The sequence below is a fragment of the Camelina sativa genome, chromosome 19, assembly GCF_030686135.1.
Source record: "Camelina sativa cultivar CO46 ecotype springtype chromosome 19, ASM3068613v1".
Classification (NCBI taxonomy): Eukaryota; Viridiplantae; Streptophyta; class Magnoliopsida; order Brassicales; family Brassicaceae; genus Camelina; species Camelina sativa.
Genome location: NC_141898.1, coordinates 23933457 through 23950244, shown reverse-complemented (window position 1 = coordinate 23950244; position 16788 = coordinate 23933457). Strand labels below are relative to the sequence as shown.

Genomic DNA, 16788 nt, shown 5'->3' with positions numbered 1-16788 from the left:
GTCTCTGTAATTTCTCCAATATAATCACAAATAACTTCTTACCAGATTTTTCCAAATCTCTAAAACAAAAGAAAAATGGGTCTAAATGTAAATAATAAAATCTCCGTCAAATTGTGAAAATTGTATAAATTCGAAAAAGGGATGTAAATGCAACTATTAAAATCTCTGTCAAATTGTGGAAAATTGTATAAATTCGAAAAGGGATGTAAATGCAATCTAATAAAATCTCCGCCAAAACCCGGAAGAACAAAGAATCTGGCGGTCCGGGGGTGAGGCTGAAACAAAAATTGACCCCTAAATTTCAGAATTGATTGGTTCAAAGTTACCGTTGATCTCTCTCGAAACCTCTCGTTAAAGTGTTCCAATGGAGGAAGCTTCACTAATGGCGGATTTGGAGAGGTTTCTGGAAGATCGCTGCTTAAGCGTTTTGAATCTTCCACAGAAAGGCCGCTCTCTTTTCGCTACCAGAGGTTTTCGTCCAGGTTCATCTCTATCTCTCTCTCCCAGTCCCTAGGGTTTATTATTTAGGGTTTCAATCGACCAACCGCTTTTTTTACTAATTTTTGTGTGTGTTTTCTTAAAAGGCGAAGTGATTCTAAGCCAAAAGCCATATATTTGTGTTCCGAATAATAATAATAATAATACATCGTCCTCCTCGGAATCAAGATGTGATGGATGTTTCAAGACCAATGATAATAACCTTAAGAGATGTTCTGGTTGTCAAGTTGTTTGGTACTGTGGGAGCTCTTGCCAGGTTTTATTTTAGTTGATGTTTTGTTTTGATATTTGTTTTAAGTCCTCTATTCAGTTGATGATTGATTCGTTTTAGGTTGTTTTGATTTTTTTCAGAAGTCAGAGTGGAAGTTGCATCGCCATGAATGCAAAGCTCTCTCTACGCTTGACAAAGAGAAACGGAAGTTTGTTACTCCTACGATACGTCTGATGGTCAAACTTTACATCAAGAGGAATTTGCAAAATGAAAAGGTTATTATTATCATCAGCTATGACTCTTTTCTGTTACTTGCATTCACCTTTGATAGCTCATTCATTTGTATACATGTTTGATAGCAGTCTATGTATCCTAATTTCTTTACGTATTTATCTTGTCCAGGTCCTGCCAGTTACAACAACTGACAATTATAGTTTGGTGGAGGCTTTGGTGTCCCGTATCCTCTCTATTTTGGGTTTTATAGTTTTGTGATATTGATGAATGATAATCTCTTTACCCCTGGAAATTTGTAGTCTTTAACCTTGCATTTGGTAGACATGTCTGAGATTGATGAAAAGCAGATGTTGTTGTATGCACAGATGGCTAATCTTGTGAACTTGATTCTTCAATTACCTAGTGTTGACCTAAGAGAGATCGCCGAGAACTTTTCAAAGGTTCTACACCAGCACTTTTTCTTTCTTTCTATTCTTCAAGTTTTTGCTTGAAAAAGACTGAGCTGGCTTCCTGCAAGCTGCAGTTGGTAGTTATCCTTTTCGTATTATACAGATAGGTTGATGATGATATGACTTTGCATCCAAATACTCATGAAAATACTATTACGAATCAAAAGAGATTGGTCAAAGTGTTTTAGTTGAGAACTAGAGATTGGCCTCGTTTTATTTGAGGAGTATCAAGTATCCGGTGGGACAACTGGGATAACTTTTTGTATGAGTCTTTACCTGAATGTTGTTCAGGGATATACTTAAGCCACTTTCATTTCTACTGAACACAGTTTTCATGCAATGCTCATACCATTTGTGATAGCGAATTGAGACCTCAAGGGATAGGATTGTTTCCCTTTGTCTCCATCATAAATCACAGGTAAATGCTTCACTAGTCTGTTTTCTTTGTGTTCTTTAATCACTTTGTTTCCTGCCTAAATCTTTTGCTCTGTAGCTGCTCTCCCAATGCGATTTTAGTGTTTGAGGAGCAGATGGCTGTTGTCCGGGCGATAGATAAGATACCAAAGGATTCAGAGGTAGTTTCTGCTTTGTTTCATCTTGAGTCTTTCGTATATGCTAGTAGAACACTGACATATAGCTGTTAGATCCTTTGCCTTTGGTCAGATAACTATCAGCTATATTGAAACCGCTGGAAGCACTCTGACTCGGCAGAAGTCTTTAAAAGAACAATACCTCTTCCACTGTCAGTGTGCTCGTTGCAATAACTTTGTAAGTAGTCATTAATCCTCCCACTTATTTACAAATGGAGTTTGCACTTGACCACTCAATATAGATTTCTTACAACATGTACCCTAATTTTTCGTATCTAAGGGAAAACCTCATGATATTGAAGAAAGTGCAATATTGGAAGGTTATCGGTGTGCCGATGAGAAATGCACTGGTTTCTTACTCCGTGATCCTGGTATGTTAAAAATTAACTACGTAGTTTGTGTGTCTGAGAACATTCTTGATCCCTTTCTAATCCTCATTTGTTTACTTTTGCAGAAGAAAAAGGCTTTGTTTGCCAGAAATGCTTGCTTCTTAGGAGCAAGGAAGAGGTTAAAAAGTTAGCAAGTGAGGTCAAAAGAGTTTCAGAGAATGCTCCTGCATCTCCTTCTGCAGAAAGTAATCTTTTGCCTGTTTTGCTTCCTCCAATATCTGCATTTATATGCCTGAACAAGATTAACTGATCTTGGTTACATTGAGCTGTGTTGCAAGTTGTCTGAGAGAATCTTTGACCATTTGCAGATAAACAAGGCGCTATTGAACTATATAAGACAATTGAGAAACTACAAGTGACGCTTTACAATTCTTTCTCCATTACTTTAATGAGAACCCGTGAAAAACTTCTCAAGGTACGTTTGTTTTAGAAAGAAGGTTTTGGATTTTTGGAAGTTATACAGAGTTCTGGAAAGAAGATACAAATGTGGTGTCTCAAAGCTTGCTGTTACGCATTCTTTTGCAGATGCTAATGGATGTAGAAAGCTGGAGAGAAGCTTTGAATTACTGCAGGCTAATAGTCCCTGTTTACCAAAGTATGTCTACTTAATCTTCTTGACACAGAAAGTTTTATCAATATTTTTCTTTTTCTTTTGGACTTCTAGTATATAGATCTTGGTGTGGGAATTATATTTTGAACGTACCTTCGAAGCTCTCAAGAGTTTTCTTATAATTACTGTACGAACTTAATTGCCTACAGTATCAGAAACCAACTGTACTAGTACTAATGGCTGCTAATTATTCCTTTAACAAAAACAGCTAACAGTAATCGTAGAATCATTCAAATTCTTTTGGTGGTTATATTACTTGTGCTTACTTTGTTTATAAATTTGCAGGAGTATATCCAGCAACCCATCCTTTGATTGGACTGCAGTTCTATACCCAGGGAAAACTCGAATGGTATATAAAAACGTCTTTTATCCTTTCTGTAGTTTACTGTATTACCTGGATTAGATTTTGAGCTGCAGAGACTGAAATTGAATTGGAAGACACAATTGTGATCTATATCACGTCGATTTAATTCTCCTGTAATATCGATAGGGCCAAATAAGTGTTGTTCCTAAACTATTGAAGCAAGCATTCCATTACATGTTCCCAGTTACTTTTACATTACCATAGTGGCTTGAGACTTTTACTCTACTGTGACTTCCGATTAGGACCTCAGAGTAATATGTATATGGGTAGACCTAGATGCAACATTCCGTATTTACCAAAAGAGGTTGGCTTGGTGGTACGAAATTGGATATCCCTAAGTTTGAATCCCTGCGTAAGTGTGGATACAAACACTACTGTTTTATAGTGTGCCTGTAGGAAATTATTGTCCATATTAACTCTCTATGTTAATCTGAGTCTGAGTGCAATAACTTGGTGTTTTGTTTCTATCATATTCTGCGGATAAAAAGCATAATAATTGTTATGTTTCAGGTTGCTGGGGGAAACCAAAGAGGCGGTGAGTTCACTGACTAAGGCATTTGACGTTCTGCGGATCAGCCACGGAACAAGCACACCTTTCATGAAAGAGCTCTCAGCAAAGTTGGAGGAGGCTCGTGCAGAAGCTTCTTATATTGATAGACAGACTTATAATGATGACAACTAGCAAGTTTGATTTTACTCTTCTCCTCATGTATCACTTTATTTTACTCTGCAAATCTTGAAATTTTAAATTGTCTTTAGAAATTCTAGAGCTGAAAAAATGCTACTTTTAATTTTGTCTCATATAATATATTTGGTCAAAAGACCAAAAAAAGAAAAGAAAACCAAAGTAAAAAAGCTTACACATAAACGAGATTATTCTAAGGAACCGAACCAAACATACTCATTAAATTGCCATTAGAAACATATCAAATAAACTAATCTCTTCAATTTAAACTTTTTGCAAATTTAGAAACAGAACTCAAATTCGTTACTCCATATTAAACAACAAGTGGAGTCACCGAGTATCACGAGCTGCTCAAGCATCAAAGTACCACGATTTTATTTTTCTTTTTGTTGGGTACTTAATCTATTGATATAGTTTCGATTATTTGCCTAGTTATCAATTGATTAAAATATCAAAACTAAACTAGTATAGTTTCAAAATACTTTAACCTAAAATTCTCAATTTTTGACATTTGCAACCTAAAATTTATAGACCTTAAATTCTCATTTTATAACCTGAAATTTCTTAGTTTTTCCAAAAAACAAAATTACATGTTGAAAAATTTAATATATTTGATGTCCAAAGAAAAGTCTAATTTCTTGACCAACGCATATCGAAGCTTCTATGTCTAATGTCTCCCATGTCTCTCTCTCTCTACATTTCTCTCTGGCAATGCTGTTTCGATGGCAACCTCATTTTCCCATTCATTAATGCCAACAAAACCTCCCCCTAAGAAAACATCCTCATTGCGTAGGGTCAAAGAAACCGTAAAATCCTATAAATAAACTATATGGGTCTCTGTTTCTCCTCCGCCGCTAAAGGCTCCGGCCACAACCGCAGCGGTCGGAACCCCGTCCCACATCATCCTCCTCTCACGGTGGTCAAACACAGACCGCCTCAAACACCATGTTCTTTCATGGCCGTTACGATCCAGAAGGATCATAGGACGCAGCCGCGACGCAATGCAACGGCTAAGAAAACGCCGACGCGGCAAACGCCACCGCACGGGAGAGGGAGAGATAAAGTTATTAGCAATAATAACAAGAGACATGGAGAAGCGATCCCTTACGGTAAACGTATTGACTTTGGTTACGCTAAAGATTTTGATCATCGTTACACCATTGGGAAATTGCTTGGACATGGCCAATTTGGTTATACATATGTCGCCACCGATAAAAAGACCGGTGATCGTGTCGCCGTCAAGAAGATCGATAAGGCCAAGGTTATTATCATCATGATTCAATCATTCTTGAAGATTCTCTCTTTTCTAATCATAGAACTATATTTTATTTTAAATATTATTTTAGATTTTAGAAATATTTTTTTATTGTTATCCTTATTAAAGTATTGGATTCTTGCATTTCTTGAATTTTGGGTTGGGGCAGATGCAAATTCCGATAGCTGTGGAAGATGTAAAGAGAGAGGTGAAGATACTACAAGCTTTAACTGGTCATGAAAATGTGGTTCGGTTTTATAATGCCTTTGAAGACAAGAACTCTGTTTATATAGTCATGGAGTAAGTGTAAAGCCCTTCCTTTAGACTATGTTTAATTCTATTTCAGGATCATCTTCTTTCTTGTGATACAAGAAAAAGAAAAGGGCAAACATTGTTGTCTCCTATGTTGCTGATTAGTTTGTTCCGTTGATGATATATTTGTTCTTCAGGCTATGCGAGGGAGGTGAATTACTTGATCGGATATTAGCCAGGTAATCACCATAGTGATATGTTTATATGTGTTGCGGAGTCTTATTACGTTGAGTCTTAAGCTATTGTTTGTTGCTTGTTTTCAGGAAAGATAGCCGTTATAGCGAGAAAGATGCGGCCGTGGTAGTGAGACAGATGCTCAAAGTTGCGGCTGAGTGTCATTTGCGCGGTTTGGTTCACCGAGATATGAAACCAGAGGTAGTTAATTACAAATTCATATCATCATTATGTTCTGAATGTGTTACGTGTAGTTCATTTTTGTCTTACTAATCATCTTCTTTAAACAGAATTTTCTGTTCAAATCGACTGATGAAGATTCGGCTTTAAAGGCTACAGATTTCGGTTTATCAGACTTCATAAAACCAGGTTAGTTGCAAAATTATGCAAAGTGAGTCTTCACATACCAATTCTTTCATCTAGCTAAACACATAATAATTTTGATACAATGTAGGCAAAAAGTTTCATGATATCGTTGGGAGCGCGTACTACGTAGCACCTGAAGTGTTGAAACGCAGGTCAGGACCCGAATCAGATGTGTGGAGTATTGGTGTAATCAGTTACATTCTTCTCTGCGGGAGACGACCATTCTGGGATAAGACTGAAGATGGTATCTTCAAGGAGGTTTGTGTAGTTTCCCTAAGGAAAAATATTCATTAGACATCATAAAAATCTCTAATCATGAAGATATGTTAATTTGTAAATTATATACATAGGTCTTGAAGAACAAACCTGATTTTAGAAGAAAACCGTGGCCAATGATTAGCAACAGCGCCAAAGATTTTGTCAAGAAGTTGTTAGTAAAAGACCCGAGAGCGCGGTTAACAGCTGCACAGGCGCTATGTAAGAACTTTGTAACCAGTGTAACGCCATTTTTGATTAATTTTATTTGTTCTTATTATATATACGTGTGTTTTGGTTGCAGCACATCCATGGGTTAGAGAAGGAGGAGATGCATCTGAGATTCCTATAGACATATCTGTTCTCAATAACATGCGACAGTTTGTGAAATTTAGCCGCCTCAAGCAATTCGCTCTAAGGGTAACACTAATAAAAGAAAAGATTTGTGTTTCGTTTGTGGTTTTGATGTGTTGTTAACCTGAGTTGTGTTTTTTGAGTCTAGGCTCTAGCAACTACGCTTGATGAAGAAGAGTTGGCTGATCTTAGAGACCAGTTTGATGCGATTGACGTTGACAAGAATGGCGCCATTAGCCTTGAAGAGATGAGGCAGGTAAAGTACAAAAAAAACTCAATCACTAGAAAAAATGAACCAGCGAAATGCTATACTTGACACCAACTCATTCTTGTTTCCATAGGCTCTTGCGAAAGATCATCCTTGGAAGCTTAAGGATGCACGAGTCGCCGAGATTCTTCAAGCGGTATATATATATATATATATAAATTAAAGTTATTATGAATGATGATGAGACTCTTTAATCTAAATTCTCTTAATTGTGTTTTTACTGTCTACAGATTGATAGCAACACAGATGGATTTGTTGATTTCTCTGAGTTTGTTGCCGCTGCGCTACACGTAAATCAATTAGAGGAACATGATTCTGAAAAGTGGCAACAGAGATCAAGAGCAGCATTTGAAAAATTCGACATAGATGGAGATGGATATATAACAGCAGAGGAGCTTCGAATGGTATATATACACCCCCTATTACATGCTTCCTAATCCACTAATGTCACATTATTACATCAACTAGGCTTCTTTTTTTATTGTGCAAACAAGAACTTTCAATTCTTAAGGCCTCATAGTTTCATTATTACATCAACTAGGCTTCTTACATTATTAAAATGGATATTTGTTTTTGCAGCACACTGGCTTGAAAGGGTCCATTGAGCCACTACTTGAAGAAGCAGACATAGACAATGATGGTAAAATCAGTCTCCATGAGTTTCGTAGACTCTTGAGAACTGCAAGTATCAAATCAAGAAATGTTAGAAGCCCTCCTGGTTACCTTATTACTCGCAAGGTCTAAGCAAATCTGCGATATCTTGGAACAAAAGAATCAAATCTGAAAATTAGTCGGAATTTTTTTGGATCCCTTTTTTTGGATCCCTTACGTAGAAAAAAAAAAGTAACTGGAACTGCATTGTTTTCATGTGTTGTTGTAACATATTTTTTCTTATAAACAGTGTCAAAGAAAGTGATATACATATAGTCAATTAGCCACAATTTAGTGATATGAGTTTTTGTATTGTGTATACCTGATGATTAATCAGAGTGTGAAACATGGGTTTGTGAATTATGATGCATGTGGTATGAAATATTATAGAGAAAAAAAATATCATAAAATTTCAACTCTAGGACGTTTAAATCTTCTACTTTGGAAATGTTGATCAAATTATACATAAATGTTAAAGTTTTGTTGACTAGGCCTTCTAAACCATGTCGTTAAGTAGTAGACATACAAAACCGTTTACAGTGTTAAATGTCCGTTATAGGGCCCGACTGGTTCAACCGCAGCGTTTGCGAGAGATTGTGAAAGCGGGTGGTTGCGGTTTCAAGCGTTATTAAGCATTTTTGAATGACTGGTTTAGCGTTTTAAAATGGGTGCGTTTGCGGGAGTTTACGACTGGTTGACCAGCGGGTGCAATAACGGTTAAAACATAATAAATGTAATATATAATTATATAAATGTTTAAAAATACCAAAAAAAATTTAAACTTGATTTATAATTAAAATTCATTAAGAAAATACAAAAATAATTATTGAAAAAACAAATAAATTTCATATTGAAATACTTATTACTTTATACATTTGGCTTTTTACCAAAACTTTAATCAAGTAATTTGATAAATGACAAAACATATGTTTTAGATCGTAGATCTTCCTTTTAAATAAGTTCCGTGGGGCAGTAGTTGCATCGGTAGTAATGATCAAACGAGAGTTGAGAAGACTCGTGATTTGTTTTTATATTTTTTAAAAATTTCTGATGAAATGTTATATTTATTTAGATTTTTTTGAACATATGTGCGAGGTGCCATTAAATTTACATCAAGTGTTCTGGGTTATTGTTAATTGAAATCTTATTTTCTTCAAATTGTGTATTTTTTAATATTCTCAATCGTATTCGTACTTCATTTTCTCCAATCTTTAATGAATAAAATAGTTAGATAAAAGATATATAAAAAAAAATATTTCATTATCATTGATTTGTTTCAAGTTAAAAAAAAATTCCAACCGCAATCGTCTGCAACCGCAAACGCTTGCGAGAAGCAGCTTTTGGAATTCAATGGTTTGGAGCGATTGGGAGCGATTTGGAGCGATTGGGAGCGGTTTGTATAATTGGTACCACTAGCAACCGCTACCACCCACAAACGCAGCGTTTGCGAGTGGTAGCGAGAGAACCAGTCAGGCCCATAGTAAACGACATTGTTTGATAATTAATCAAAAAATGTTAAAAAGTTCATGAACTTTGTACCGTTTTAATCCCCAACTCGATTAAATCAAAAAAAATGTTGACTTCATAAATAAATCATTAGGGTCTTGATGAATGATGACTTCATAAACCGTTGATTTGGATGTGTTATGAAATAATATATGAATGCTCCATATAAGTCATTTCTATGTTAAGTTGTGCATAGTAAGCAGTGGTGGAGCCAGAAAACTGAGTAATGGGTGTCAATAAAATTTAAGAGGGGTGTCAATAAAACAATATGTTTCTTCAACAAGGATAAATTACTTATTTTAACAAAAGCTAATATGAAAAAGAAAAAAAATTCATGGGTGTCATATGACACACATGATCCTTCTCTCCCTCCGCCAGTGATAGTAAGAACCCTCATTGTGTTTTAGGAAAAGATACAACAGCTCGATGTAGTTGTTGAGGTATTCATTTTCAGCTGGGTTAAGTCTTTGTTTGAGGTATTCGTTTTCAGTTGGGTTAAGTTTTCGTGGTGACATCTATCCTTAGCTCTCCTCCACACTACAAGAAATATGCATATTCTTAGCACACGAAAAACGCTATTATATCGTTTTGATAACGATTTCGTAAATGATGTCTTTGCCGATGCTATCTTAGATAAGACACATACAATAACGTTTTTTCTCTATGCTATTAATTGTCTCCCTATAATAGCGCTATCTTGTTGCTATATTAAATTTATTAGTAGTGTTTTTTATTTACCATATTATAATTAATAGTAGCGAAATATTTGTACTATGATTTTGTCAGTTGTTATTATATATTTTCAAGCCACCCTGATAATGCTCAATATCCATAATATATATATATATATATACAGCTTTTGCAAAAAAAATTAATATATAAATCAAACTTTATAGAAACCTCAAAATACAATACATATCATCTTGAGCATTTCCAACTACAATACACTAACATTACAAGTCTCAAATCAAGTCTTAACCTAACATTACAAGTGCCACAATAAAAAAAAACATGAACCTAAAGACTCTTCTTGTTGTCTTCAAATGCCTTAGCCAAGTTACTAAATCTACGCTGACGTATCTCTCAATGTGCTCCACCACTTATCCCCTCACAATCTCTGCTCTTGTTGGTCTATTATAACAATATTGAGTAGCCGCACCAAAACCTTTGTAAGTTATAACCTACATAAAGAAAACAAAAATAGATTCATGTATCGAAACACTAACCACACAAGCAGAGAACGTGTGTCCGTCTCTCTCTTCATGCCAACAACCTCCATTGTTGATTGTTCATCTCCATGGTCTGCTTGCTGCAACGGAAACACCAAATAAGTACGAATTGTGATCCAACAGAAGCACAACAACGAAATCAAAGTTTAAACAGATTCTAAGCAACAATCAAAATCTTACCTTTAACCATTAGCATTTGAAGTTGTAGTAGTTTCTGCAAAATTATACAAAAGGTCTAAACTCCAAACAGTCACACACTTCTAAAAGAACTGTAAAATAACAAACATACCTGTGTTTGCAGATCATCTCCCGTGAGAATGTTACCAATACTATGAAGCGCATGAATAAACACAGATGCTGATGGGTGCCTACAACAAAATAAAATTTGATAATATTCATTAACAGCTAACAGATAACATTCATTATACAAAAAACAATGAACTCTTGGGACTTGAAACTCATTGGAGAAGCTCGACGAGTCAAGGAACAACACTTGTATCAAAGCTCCCTGACCAAGGACAAGATCTCTGCACCGCGGAGAATCACCAGCAACATTCCCTAATGCCTAAACAGCCTTACACATGAACAGATCAAGAAAATAAACTTTAGTACATGTTGCTCCTGAAAACAAACACAAGTTTACCAGATACTCTGTCAAGAACAAAAACCATTGACACATATCTTACCTGCTCATCTGACATCATCACTTTGAGAAGCCAATAGTTTGACAAAAATGGGAACAGGACCATGTTCAATGACCACCTTTGTATTCCCGATCTAATCAGTTACAAACAGATTTTAGCATCCTTGGAGCTCCTTCCCACCTTAGACAAACGTACATCAGAACTCAGTCCAAAATCTGATGTCTTTCTCAGCTTCTTTCATCTATTTCGAAAGAATCAATTAAGCTATTAGCTCACCATTTGTAGAGACTAAGACAAATCTACATGTTCTCAGATACAGTTAGACCTAAACACAACAAGAAATCCAACTGTCAAATCTCTTGGGATTTTCCTGAGAAACAAAAAAAAAACAAAAGGGATCAGCTCTAACTCAAGACAACAACACAAGTATACAATAAGAGGGTTTATTGTATGTATGTACGGATGTACCTGTAGAAATCATGGTTGTGGCAGAGACATCTCTCTCTCTCTCTCTCTCTCTCTCTCTCTCTCTCTCTCTCTCTCTCTATTTGTACTACAATATCTCTGATTCTGTTCCTAAGGCCGTCTAGTGATCCCACTAAGCCAAATCTTCAACAAAACAGATTTTTCATCATAAAATTTTGTACCTCCGTCGCAAAGCCGCAAAACGCCGCCGCCGTAAACATCCTTCGTCGCATCGTTATCCTCCGTCGAGCAAAGCAGATCGAAATCCAACACAGAGATTCCTTCAAGTTCCGTTAGCCTCTTCAACCTCTCCTCCGCCGCCACCGCTGTCGTCTCTAATTTCGGCGATACGGCTCCTCCGCCTCCTCCTCCTCCATTCTCTAGTTTATCCAAATCCGCCATTGATATGAAAAGAGAGAGAGAGAGAGAGAGAGATTTATTTAGGGATTTTCAAAGAGGACTAAATAAGAAACAAGATAAACAGAGATATGTAGATCTAGGGTTTTCAGGAGTAAAGGTCACGATTTGGTTTTGCAGAGTTTCATGGTCATGAAGCGTTAGAAATCAGAACAAAAGCTTGAGGAAAATCAGCTTGGACAAATCGATTAGGGTTAAAGGTTTTTTTTTCAGAGTCTAAAGTTTTTTTTGGTAAAAGAGTCTAAAGTTTCTAAGTGCATAAGAGAAAAAAGTGAGTTTTTTGTTTGGTTTGGACAAAGGAAAAGAGTGAGTTTCACTTAATTTTGACGAAGTGTTTTGGCGGAAAGGGTTATTTTGGTTCCGGCTTACATATTTATAGGTTTAGCGTTTTAAAAATGCTATTGTAAAGACTTGTTTTAAAAATTTTATTAGATATAGCACTGGGCTATGCTTTTCTGCTATTAATACCCATATTTCTTATAGTGCTATTTACATTTGTATATCCTATGACATCGTCTCTTTTGAGCATTTAGCTATGCTACTAATGTTCTTTTTCGACATTCCCGATGATTTTGAGAGCTTCTTTAATTTTTTGGCTTTAGTGTTTTATCTTGTGTTCCCGTGTATTGAATTTAAGTTTATGGAAATTGGATATCTTGTTTTCCGCCACCTTTTGAATTTAAAAATGTATTGCACCCATTCCAACTTTGTATTATATAATGAAAATGTTTCAGTGAAAAAAAATGTAATCTTGTAGACAAATACTGAAAACCTAAAAACTCTGATTATTATGACCATAATAATGAAAATTAGTTCAGAAGCGACATCAATAAATTCGTTATATTGGCTTGTTGTTATCATAATTGTGATAAGATTAGCGCGTTCTATGTATTAGGAAGTTCGGACGAGAGAGATGGAACACGCAAAGGCCATATAACCCACGTTTATAAACTTTTTTTGGTGTTTACAAATTAATAAATTATAATTATCAATTTGAAAAAGTGCATTTATAATTATACATTAACAAAGAAAAAGAAACTAAATTATAATCATCAATAGAAAAGTGCATTGCATATGGGCTTTTTCCAAAAAAACAAAGGGTATTAATTAATTAGGGTGTGAGACAGATGGCACAAGTAAAGGCCAAACCATGTTTTGAATGCATATTTTTGGTGTTTGGAACTTTGAATGATCAATTTAGGTAGAAGTTAGAGAACTTAGAAATGTTGAAAGTGGTGAAGTGGACTATCAAAAGTGGAGAGAACGTCTCATTCAAAAAAGAAAAGAAAAAACTAGTTCATGCATCGTATAAGTTATAACTGATCAAAAAGATTTCTTAGAGCTACTTCCATTTGGTATTAGTTTCGAATCGTTCTTAAAATTTTGGATGTCTATAATGAAAAAAGAGAAAAAAAGCCAATAGTTAACTATTTTGGATGTCTCTTTTTATTTTTTTGGGAAATAACTATATTATCCGGGTTTTTTTAATATGAAATGTGGTTTTTTATATATAACAAATACTAATTTTAGGAAGAAATACACAAATATGGTTGACAAAAATAAAAGTATATATATGTTAATATGTTATATATTTTACACATACACATCATTTCATAAAATATATAATGTCTTTTAATCTCTACCTACAATTCTATATAGTTTAGATATAGTACATGTATATCATTAAAATACATGGAAATTTTTTTAAAATATTCATAGTAAAAGTATATACAATTGAAATATAAATATAAAAAACATATAAAAATAAAGTTTGAAAGAAAATATCTGGCTTCTATTATTTTCTTCAAATATGTATTTTGGAAAGAGGCTTTATTTTCTTCAAATATGAAACGTCATTTTTACTTAACTCAGGGAAGACATAGATTGGAGATTTTAAATTTCATGATTTACCAAAAACAAGAAGAAAAACAAAAAAAAAAAGTGAAAAAGTTAGTTTTAAAGTTTTGATAGATGACATAAAAAAATATTGATTTTTTTTTTTTGGTTAGAAGACAAATTATTACATGAGATGAGTGCCACTGTGCTCAAACATTTAGTTCGTTGAATCTTATCGCTTCTACAATAAACATTTCCAACTGGATAAGCCTTTTCGTCTGACTCAGCTTTCCCCAATTATCCCAAAACCAAACTCAACCCGGTTCGGTTTTTGCTAAACCCGACAGAATATTTAAATTGCACTCACAGATGCAATTATTTAAAACTTAACCAAACATTAATTAAATTAACCACACCTCTTAGACCTATAAATACACCTCTCTAATCACTTCATCCCTTCCCTCAAATCACACACATTGCATCATACAAACTCAAATCGGAAACTGAAAAACAAAGAGAAACCCAAAACGCCGTCGTTTTAAAATGCTCTCTTCTTCCTCTTCAACTTTCTTCACTCCTCCATTCCTCTCTTCTTCTTCTTCACCGCCGCTCTCTCCTTTCCCACCACCGTCACGCGTTTCCCGGATCTCGCCGTCTCTTTCTGCAACCACCACCGCATCCTACACCTGCACCGCCGAAGATTTACGCCAAATCCAGCAGCGGTTTCAACCGACAGCGTCTCTCTACGAGATCCTCGAAATCCCCGCCGGCTCGACGATTCAAGAGATCAAATCGGCTTACCGAGGACTAGCCAGGATCTATCATCCCGACGTGGCGGGAAACAGTCGGAGTAACTCTTCGGCGGCCGACGATTTCATGAAGATCCGCGCGGCGTACTGCACGCTTTCTGATCCCGAGAAACGCGCCGTCTATGATCGTCGGAGGATGCTTCTTAGTCGGATACGGCCGTTAACTGTCGGTGTTTCTGGATTCGGAAGTTACGGCGGACGGAATTGGGAAACCGATCAGTGCTGGTAGCGAGTTGGCTGACTCGGTGGTTGATGAACCCACCAGTTCAGTTGTTTAAAAAGGTTTTATTGTAATTATTACAAACCCAAAGATATTATTTAATGGCTAAATCTGGGTGATTAGTTTAACGTTACAATTTGCTTAGCAATGGCCAATAAGCCAATAAAAATATTCGCCGGTCAGCACCGTTTTACCGTGCCACGTAGGATCAACGCGTCTGTGGTTTTTTTTTTTTTTTTTAAATGCTATTTTTATGTATTACATAAGCCAACTCCGTAATTAATATAAAATTTGATGGTATTATGTAAAACACAATATTATTATTCATGTGCACAGGACTAAAACTAGCTATTCGAAAATTTGTAGCCTTGATTGAAAGACATTACTCACATTAGAGCATTGTTAAGAAAACTTGAAGGCAAAAAAAAAAAATATACTTTATGAGATTATTTTCCAGGCTGGATGGACAATATCACAGAACATTTTGATTCTCTAGTTGTAAGTCTATATGGTTTAAATATTTGAAAATTGTTAAGGAAAAGAAAACAGCAATCACATAATCCCAAAATTTAATTATTTTATATTTATGGTTGAAATAATTGAAAATCTAAAACTATGGGTTAAGGATTTTTGATAAACTATAAGAATGACGTTGTGGTGGTATTTGATCATTAAAATTGCTAAAGCAAATACGAGTATACGACAGACAGACAGACAAGATTCCTTTTCTTCTTGACATGTACCATCACTCTTGTTTCAACATGTTCTGGTACATCTGCTTGCATCCCACGAATTTTTTTCGTATTTGACAAAATCAAACTTTTTATGTTTTCAATTCACTTAAAAATGTTTAAAGCATAGCTTTCTCTATTATTATTATTAGTGTAAAAATGCACAATTGACAATAAAAGCTATACCCTCCATAAACAATTGGAAGGAGAGAACATTGTTGCCATTTGACACCCAATATTTTCTTAATTTAAGTAATTGGGATGCCTTTTTTCCCTGCTTCTAGAAGAAAATTCGATCGAATCATTATACGACTATATGAGTATAAATAAAAATATATAATTGTGTGTGTGCAAACATTATATGAGTACAAGAATATATAATTGTAGTAAATAAATGGATAATGTACCAGGGTGGTGGGTCAACTAGTTTGCCCTGTCTTCCTACATATTCGACAAGATATAGGGATTAAGGACACTTCATTTTCTCATCCAGGTACATCATTGGGATAATATCATCCATATATATTTTGGATTTTAGTAAAACAAAGGAGCTGAGGTATAAAAATTGGATGAAAGATAAGTTGCATGAGAAAATAGATACTTCGAATGTAATCTGGTCATTTGGATGCGTTAATTAAAATCCTACCAAAAAAAAAAACTGAAATACTTAATTTATAACATAAATCATGTCAACTTTTTACATGCCGAAAAAATTGGTGTTTAACGTGTCATCAAGTAAAAAAAGCATGATATTTCTATAGAAAAATATTCTTTAAATCAATGTCATTTAAATAATAAATGTTGTGGTAAGTTTTGAATAAAAAATTAAATTGTTATTATTTTTGAGAATAGCTTTGTAAAATAATAAATATTTAAAAAGTGAAATATTTATTATATTTAATAAAAAAATATATTAAACTTTAAAAAATTTTAAATTTAGATACGTAATAAGTTTAGCTTCATGCTCAATCCGATCTGGAATCATTATGGTCTTTTTTATAAAAAAGACTCTCTACTATTGCCAAAAAGTTTTAACTAATGTGTTGTGTTGTACAGACTATGTTTCATCTTTATCGATTATGTGCGTCTTCACGATGAAGGTTGATAGAACTACTGGCTAGGCTCACCGGGTTGAAGAGAAATGGCAAAACTGCAGGTTAAGATGGGTTAATTACCTTAGACCAGACCTTAAGAAGACAAATCACTCCTCATGAAGAGACCATCATCCATAAGTTACATGCTAAGTGGGACAATAGGTAAAACTAA

At 34.9% G+C, this 16788-nt stretch overlaps 3 protein-coding genes and 1 pseudogene across 27 annotated transcripts; 3 read left to right on the top strand and 1 right to left on the bottom strand.

The window, feature by feature from the left end:
• Positions 1-155: 155 nt before the first annotated feature.
• On the top strand, positions 156-4136 carry LOC104767097 (histone-lysine N-methyltransferase ASHR1). Of its 2 annotated transcripts, none has more exons than XM_010491129.3 (14): positions 156-482; positions 585-754; positions 850-984; positions 1112-1166; positions 1265-1383; positions 1722-1810; positions 1886-1967; positions 2056-2160; positions 2263-2353; positions 2437-2556; positions 2680-2786; positions 2897-2966; positions 3267-3330; positions 3856-4136. In XM_010491129.3, the coding sequence occupies exons 1-14, from the start codon at positions 365-367 to the stop codon at positions 4025-4027; spliced, it is 1497 nt and encodes a 498-aa protein (XP_010489431.1). In that variant the 5' UTR covers positions 156-364; the 3' UTR covers positions 4028-4136. The 2 variants fall into 2 exon arrangements, 1 of the variants encoding a protein (XP_010489431.1); XR_015590970.1 differs by having other exon boundaries at positions 219-482; positions 2037-2160.
• Positions 4137-4670: 534 nt separating this feature from the next.
• On the top strand, positions 4671-7955 carry LOC104767096 (calcium-dependent protein kinase 16). Its single transcript, XM_010491128.2, has 12 exons — positions 4671-5291; positions 5455-5585; positions 5735-5776; positions 5861-5972; positions 6062-6140; positions 6226-6395; positions 6488-6614; positions 6697-6812; positions 6895-7002; positions 7088-7150; positions 7245-7418; positions 7594-7955. Exons 1-12 carry the CDS (start codon positions 4860-4862, stop codon positions 7756-7758), a joined length of 1719 nt encoding a protein of 572 aa, XP_010489430.1. The 5' UTR covers positions 4671-4859; the 3' UTR covers positions 7759-7955.
• Positions 7956-10028: 2073 nt separating this feature from the next.
• Positions 10029-12375, bottom strand: LOC147920924 (importin subunit alpha-1b-like). 23 transcript variants are annotated; one of them, XR_015591717.1, is made up of 8 exons: positions 11513-12273; positions 11321-11414; positions 11087-11224; positions 10852-10974; positions 10690-10768; positions 10581-10614; positions 10398-10480; positions 10029-10302 (listed from the first exon to the last, which is right to left on the bottom strand). XR_015591717.1 is itself a non-coding variant. In XM_087503280.1 (8 exons), exons 1-2 carry the CDS (start codon positions 11909-11911, stop codon positions 11344-11346), a joined length of 246 nt encoding a protein of 81 aa, XP_087359406.1. In that variant the 5' UTR covers positions 11912-12331; the 3' UTR covers positions 10029-10302; positions 10398-10473; positions 10581-10614; positions 10690-10768; positions 10852-10974; positions 11087-11224; positions 11321-11343. The 23 variants fall into 23 exon arrangements, 20 of the variants coding, with proteins under 20 accessions (XP_087359406.1, XP_087359399.1, XP_087359400.1 ...); XM_087503280.1 differs by having other exon boundaries at positions 10398-10473; positions 11321-11369; positions 11692-12331; XM_087503273.1 differs by having other exon boundaries at positions 11321-11369; positions 11692-12267.
• Positions 12376-14212: 1837 nt separating this feature from the next.
• On the top strand, positions 14213-15101 carry LOC147920923 (chaperone protein dnaJ 11, chloroplastic pseudogene; annotated as a pseudogene). Its single transcript, XR_015590969.1, has one exon. The product of XR_015590969.1 is annotated as a chaperone protein dnaJ 11, chloroplastic pseudogene (transcript).
• The last annotated feature ends 1687 nt before the right edge of the window (positions 15102-16788 follow it).

Bases quoted from the DNA above. Each gene is read 5' to 3' on its own strand.
- LOC147920924 (XM_087503267.1), bottom strand. From the start codon at position 11,149: ATGGTCCTGTTCCCATTTTTGTCAAACTATTGGCTTCTCAAAGTGATG. The intron at 10,615-10,689 runs GTATGTTTGTTA...ATAATTTTGCAG, and splicing joins GAGATGATCTGCAAACACAG to AAACTACTACAACTTCAAAT. The intron at 10,474-10,580 runs GTAAGATTTTGA...TGCAGCAAGCAG, and splicing joins TCAAATGCTAATGGTTAAAG to ACCATGGAGATGAACAATCA.
- LOC104767097 (XM_010491129.3), top strand. From the start codon at position 365: ATGGAGGAAGCTTCACTAATGGCGGATTTGGAGAGGTTTCTGGAAGAT. The intron at 985-1,111 runs GTTATTATTATC...TATCTTGTCCAG, and splicing joins GGAATTTGCAAAATGAAAAG to GTCCTGCCAGTTACAACAAC. The intron at 2,787-2,896 runs GTACGTTTGTTT...ATTCTTTTGCAG, and splicing joins CCCGTGAAAAACTTCTCAAG to ATGCTAATGGATGTAGAAAG.
- LOC104767096 (XM_010491128.2), top strand. From the start codon at position 4,860: ATGGGTCTCTGTTTCTCCTCCGCCGCTAAAGGCTCCGGCCACAACCGC. The intron at 5,586-5,734 runs GTAAGTGTAAAG...TTTGTTCTTCAG, and splicing joins TCTGTTTATATAGTCATGGA to GCTATGCGAGGGAGGTGAAT. The intron at 6,813-6,894 runs GTAACACTAATA...TTTTGAGTCTAG, and splicing joins TCAAGCAATTCGCTCTAAGG to GCTCTAGCAACTACGCTTGA.